Genomic DNA, 6,000 nt, shown 5'->3' on the forward strand with positions numbered 1-6,000 from the left:
CAAAGATTCCCGGATGTTCTACTACTTCCGGTAGAATGCAGAATGATGCACACTATACCCACAACTCAACGCGGAGTTTAGTGATGCTTCACTGCATTAATCAATTTAAATAACTGATCCAACACCAGATGAATAAATATAACGACAAAGTAAACATTACAATTGAAACAATGAATAAAAAAATAGACGAGAAGAGCTGTATTTTGATGTGTGTGTGACAGCTGGCCACAATGTTGTCTAGGCAACAGCGGCCACTTCCATTTCCTTTTAGTATGTCCAAGTGCTTGCATAATGTTTTGCTACGCACTAAAATGTACATACTTTTTCAAAACAGTACATACCTTTAGTGCATAGCATAAGTAGGCGAATTGAGATGCAACATCAGTCTAGATGTCCGAACACAGTGGTATTTGGGAGTTAAATTATTAGTTGTACTATTTTTGCATGAATACATGTACTGTAGTTATACAAAGATTGAGTTGTATGTTTTTAAGTTCTATATTATGATTGAATTGCTTTATACATCCAAAGTGCAATACATTATACATTTACAAGTACAGGTTCTACGTGTATGTTCGTGTATATGTATTTATATAAGGGCTATCAACATTACCGCATGTGATTAATGTGATTGATTCAAAATCATATTTTTTTATTAATGCAAATAATGCACTGCACTTCTTAACAATCACAAGGATATCTGACGATGCGTATCGAGACATTATTTCAACAAAGAACACTCACACTCAGTCAGACCCCCAACTTACATACTCATGCGCCACCAACTTGATTCACTAAATATGAACAAGAGGTGTGTGTTTGGTGCTCCACAGACCGCTCACTGTATGACATTAAGAAATTCTTTCAAAATGCTTTGACATTCACTGATCGGCCTATACAAATGCTACGTGTGTGTGTGTGTGTGTGTGTATGTATCTACTAAATAAAATACAAATGTGTGCGTGCATGTGCGTGTGTGTGTTACAGCAACATAAGTACGTTATCTTACCATTGTCATTCCAATGTAATTTTTACACTTTAAAAATCTATACATCAAAAATCAATAAAAACTGTCATATTTTAGCATTGTGTTATGCCTTGTATTAAGTTGCGGTGAGGTGTGTTACAGTACATTACAGTACATACTGACACACCCTAACCTTTCTCTTTAACTCTGTGTCTATATCAGGAAAGGGACATAGTCCGGAGAGCCGCTCTTCAGCAATAACCAAAACTGAGGGGAGCGTCTCTCGTTGTTCTGGGGAAGGCAAGCCTGAGGCAGCACAGAGACCCAGGACTTCTACATCCACCACAACCCCCACAAGCCCAAAACCGCTGCCGCAAGGCACCAAACCAGCTCTAGCCGCAAGACCTGCCATTCCCCTGAAACCACGAACCAGCAGTGTCAGAAGCATAGGTACGAAACCATAAAAAAATTATTTGAGTTATATTTTGCAATATATTTCTGTAGAACTTGAAATAATATACAGTTTTTGAGTCATTCTGTGCTGTTGTATATTGTCATCATTCTGTCTGTTTCACAGATGAGAGCTTTGATTCTCCTACTGGTGGCCCTAAAGGCCCAGGACTGAGGAGGATGCCCTCAGACAAAGAGGGAACCAGCAAAAACTCTGCTCAGGAAGGTAGATCCTATACCACAATATGTGCAAATCAACTTACATTTCTATTCTCTCACAGTATTTAAATTGACAAAACTGGCACAAACAGGAAAATTTGCGAAACCAATGTTATTCTCTGGAAAAAAACTTACGTTCTTCAGAAAAGTTAGTTTTTACATTTACTAGTTCATCATATTCTTAAATCTTAATGTCAGTCAAAATCCTTGCGTAAATCATGGGACCATAAGCATATGAGTATAATTACGCCAAAGCAAGTCCACAGTCCCATCTACTTGAATGGGGGAAGGCATACTCTATATTTCCAAAATCACAATTAAACAGTACATTTACAATCAGGAATTAAACATGACATGAACTGTATTATAACTTTGATTTTCTAAGCTTAAATTGCACTAAAAATGTCATTTTTCGAAGTCGCTCTCAAACACCTCAGTAGACCCCCGCCCCAGAGAGTCGTCAGTCTTTACTGATTGACGCTTGGCTTGTTTTTCTTGAAGGCGGGACTTCCTTCGCTAGAGAGGCCATATTGAGCATTGCATTTCTTCCCATTCATTGTAACGGCAGTGGGGCATCTTGTTAATATTAATATCTTTGGTTATATTCACCGAGTTCATGAAACCAATTTCAAATGTCTGCATGGGGTAAATGTTTGTCATATCTCCCTCATATGTCTCTGCACTTTGCATTAGTCACTATCCACCTGTCTTTGTTCTACAGCCGTCGCTGATTTCATTTTGTTCGCACATTGTGTCCTGACATGATGATTTGCAGCATTTGCTCATTGATAAATTGGAGGGGATCTTCATATTTAAGCTCGCTGGTCAAGATCTCAAGGCCTCTGAGCAAATTCAGTCCTTTACGGACTTTTCACCCAAAAATGAAAATTCTGTCATCATTTACTCACCCGCAAGTTGTTCCAAACCTGCACACATTCTTTGTTCTGTTGAACACAAAAAAAGATATTTGGGAGAGTGTGAGCACCTCTGACCACCATTTTCAGAGGTTTGGAACAACTTGCGGGTAATTCATGATCATTTTTGGGTGGTGTATCCCTTTAATAGTTCACCAAGAGCTGTCTGTAATGTCCATTGCTCACATTCATTGCTAAAGACGGTCCGCCCATGTCTGACCCCTCACAGAAATAAGTGTGTTTGAAACCGACTCTGAGCTGGACAAAAGCATATCAGCCTCCAGAGCTCGATTGGCACAGCAGCGTTCAGAGGACGAGAGTCACAAGGAGCACAGCACACCTCTCGCCAGACCCGGTCAGACATTTCACCTCATCACATGTCTTTATTTTGGTGCATGTCGCATACTGTGAATCTTATGCATTTTTTTTACTAAAATGCCACCTGAATGACAAATATGACTCTATAGCTGTAAGAGTCAGACGGATGTTACCTGGGATTATGAGAAATTCTGGTGTCATTAGAAAAAAAAGGCTACTTTGTTTCAGTGTCTTATTCTTAAAAGGAATAGTTCATCCACTTGGCAAATTAATGATAGAGAATCATACAAATGACATTTGAGAGCTTTGGTTCTGAAAATTCAGGTTCAATTTTATAGGTTGCCATTTTCAATGTTTGGTGAACTATACCTGGTGTGTTGTTTGTACTATTTGTGTTATTCTTTGTGTTTTAGCGTTCCCATTGGTTCATCCATGAGGAAAAATGCACTCATATCAGATTCATGATTCCTAACACAAGTTTGCAGCTCACAAATCACTTTAAAACATGACTGTCCAGTAGTAGTGACCCATATACTGTACTTCCTTTATCAATTTTAACCAAAATCTTTTGTCTTTAATAAATGCTTCTATTTGAAGATGTATGAAGGAATTATAAATGAGATGTAAAGAATTTTGGTAACACTTTACATTTATGTACCCTTTCAGAAGCATTTATAAATGTGTTCATTAATGATTGATAAATCATTTACATATGCATTATGAAGCAGTTTCAACTGCATGAATAAAAGGGGCATTCTAACGAAATACCTGCCACATAGTGAGCAGGTATAAGAAAACCAACATAACACCCTTCGGTGTCCAGTCTGACAGCCTATTTTGCAAACAACATCACAACAATAATGAATCTGCTTTCGAGTCAAATAAATAATGAATAAAGACATTTATTAAGCATTTATAACAAGCGAGTTAAAAATGGCCCACCATTTCCTTAGAATCCCTCTTTTATTCATGCAGTTATAACTGCTTCATAATGCGTTTGTATATGACTTATTAATCATTAATGAACACATTTATAAATGCTTTATAAAGGGTACCTTAAAGTAAAGTGTTACCAGAATATGATTTGGTCTTTCTTAATCCAGGAATAGTAATTTACTCATTATGGTTCTACGTATCTCCACTCTTCAGTCAGGACGTCCACAGCGACCGAATCATCCCAGAAATCCAGCAGGCTGAACTCCGAAGAAACCGGCTGTAAGAGCAAAGACACGCCAGCCAACAGCAGCAAGGACTCCAGTCAGAGCGGCAAATCTGCCGAATCTGGGGAAGAGGCCGATAAAGACTTTATTTTAAATGAGAATTAAAGACCTCATCTCATCTTGGAAATGCAAACCTCTCAATATTTCGCCACCTTTCTTAACTGTAGCATACCAGGAAGCTTGTACGGGTCGGGAGTCTTAAAACGACTTAAAAGTCCACACGTGTGCATGCTTGCATGCTTATTTCTCTCTCTATCTCTCTCTCCCTTTAAAAGAAAGATGGAAGTGCTATATGACGTGTGTTGCTTAGGAGGAGACTTTGTTGCATTATAATACGTTGAGTCATAAGTTAGCACCAGGGCTCAAGCACTGTTAGACTACGCGCGCATGCGCTCTCACTGTGTTAGAATACCCTTTACTCTCTCTTAAAGCGGCAGGGGAATCTCTGATGTGATTCTTTCTGTCCGTTAAACCCTTATGCCTTAGTCACGCTGTACTGTAACAAGTTAAAGTAGGACACCGAGCGCATTTCGTTTTCTGGGGTTTGAAAGCAAAACTGTGGAGACGCAACAAATATTCTGTGTTAAGAGTGAGTGTCAGGAATCTCTGCTTCAGGTTCAGTCAACATTCCTAAATCTGGTTACTTTTCTGTCTTTGTTAAGGAAAGGATGTTATCTGTTATCCAAGTTAGTTCCGGTTATACGTGATTTAAGTGCTCGTCTTATATTTCTTTGACTGGTCTGTCACTATACACTGGCGCAACTTCCTTCTGTTTTTATTTTGTAACCATTCAGATTTTATTAATTGTGCAAGAAGGCCTTTTTTCTTTTTGTCACATGTCTGATGTGCATGTTGAGAAGCGTCTGTGTGTGTGTCTGTATGTGTAAGAAAGCATGTGTTTATGATAGATATGCTTTTCTACACGTGCCTGCGTGCGTGTGTGTATTTATGTACATTATACTCTAATATGTTGGTTTCAAGGACAGAGAAAACCTTGAACTAACTAAACTGCACTGTTAATAATAATTTTTCAAAGAAATCTTTTTAGTCTAGGACTAAACCTTATCTGTTTCACAACAAAAATCAGATGAGGTATAAAGTATTTGATTTTGAAATGCTAGCAATTAATATATTTCTATATATGTGTATGCACACACATGCAGTATGTATGTGTACACAGGTTACACAGTCTATCGATACGGTACTAATCACACTGCTGAATAAGTAGCTGTCATTTTATTATAATTACGACCGACGATTGGTGCCGCTTTTTAATGGACACAACTGGCTCTTCCTTCTAAATTGGAATGTAAATTTTGTTGATACAGTATGATGCTTGGCAGTTTGTTCCTAAATCATTTTGTTAATGCACACTGCTGGGCACTTTGAATTCATATTTTCTTTATGCGAATGGGCAACTGTGATCAAAAGATAAATGTAGGTAATCAGTGTTGAAACGATTAAATCCTGTATTTCTTTAATAGTGTGTCTTCCCCTGGGCTGCAGTCTTCGACTCTTTCTTTGTTCGTCATGCAGTATTTTGATTAGCTGGTTTTGGGGGGTTAACCATGTGGGTTGACTCTTTAATGTTTTTCACTTACATGTTCTACTGGTCGTGGACATTTTATTATTGTGTCTATTTATGTCAGTTCAATTAAAACTGATTTTACTACATTTTACTTGCCTGTTTGGATTTATTTAGTAATGAGTATATTATGTTACATACTGTGATCACTTAATATACTGAATTCTTTACAATTCTTTAGAATGGTAACTGGTCTGCTTTTAAACCTTGCACCGACCTAACACGTACAGCAAAGTTAATTCTTGACCATTATTTTATATTTTGTGGACTGGTACCCATCAGGGTTATTATAACTAAAAATGTATTAAAAAAAAGATCTGTAATACT

General features: G+C 37.6%; 1 protein-coding gene across 2 annotated transcripts in view; it reads left to right on the top strand.

Annotated features, from left to right (window-relative positions):
- The window catches only part of LOC130432813 (F-actin-uncapping protein LRRC16A-like), an 87,194-nt gene extending 81,432 nt beyond the window's left edge, over positions 1–5,762 (top strand). The window contains exons 35-38 of one of the 2 annotated variants that reach the window (XM_056762319.1): positions 1,190–1,417; positions 1,545–1,643; positions 2,780–2,905; positions 4,018–5,762. In XM_056762319.1, coding sequence (XP_056618297.1) covers positions 1,190–1,417; positions 1,545–1,643; positions 2,780–2,905; positions 4,018–4,193 — 629 coding nt within the window. In that variant the 3' untranslated portion in view covers positions 4,194–5,762. The remainder of the gene's footprint in view (positions 1–1,189; positions 1,418–1,544; positions 1,644–2,779; positions 2,906–4,017) is intronic. The other variant, XM_056762320.1, reaches the window with a different exon arrangement.
- The last annotated feature ends 238 nt before the right edge of the window (positions 5,763–6,000 follow it).

The sequence above is a fragment of the Triplophysa dalaica genome, chromosome 12 (genome assembly GCF_015846415.1).
Source record: "Triplophysa dalaica isolate WHDGS20190420 chromosome 12, ASM1584641v1, whole genome shotgun sequence".
Taxonomy (NCBI): Eukaryota; Metazoa; Chordata; class Actinopteri; order Cypriniformes; family Nemacheilidae; genus Triplophysa; species Triplophysa dalaica.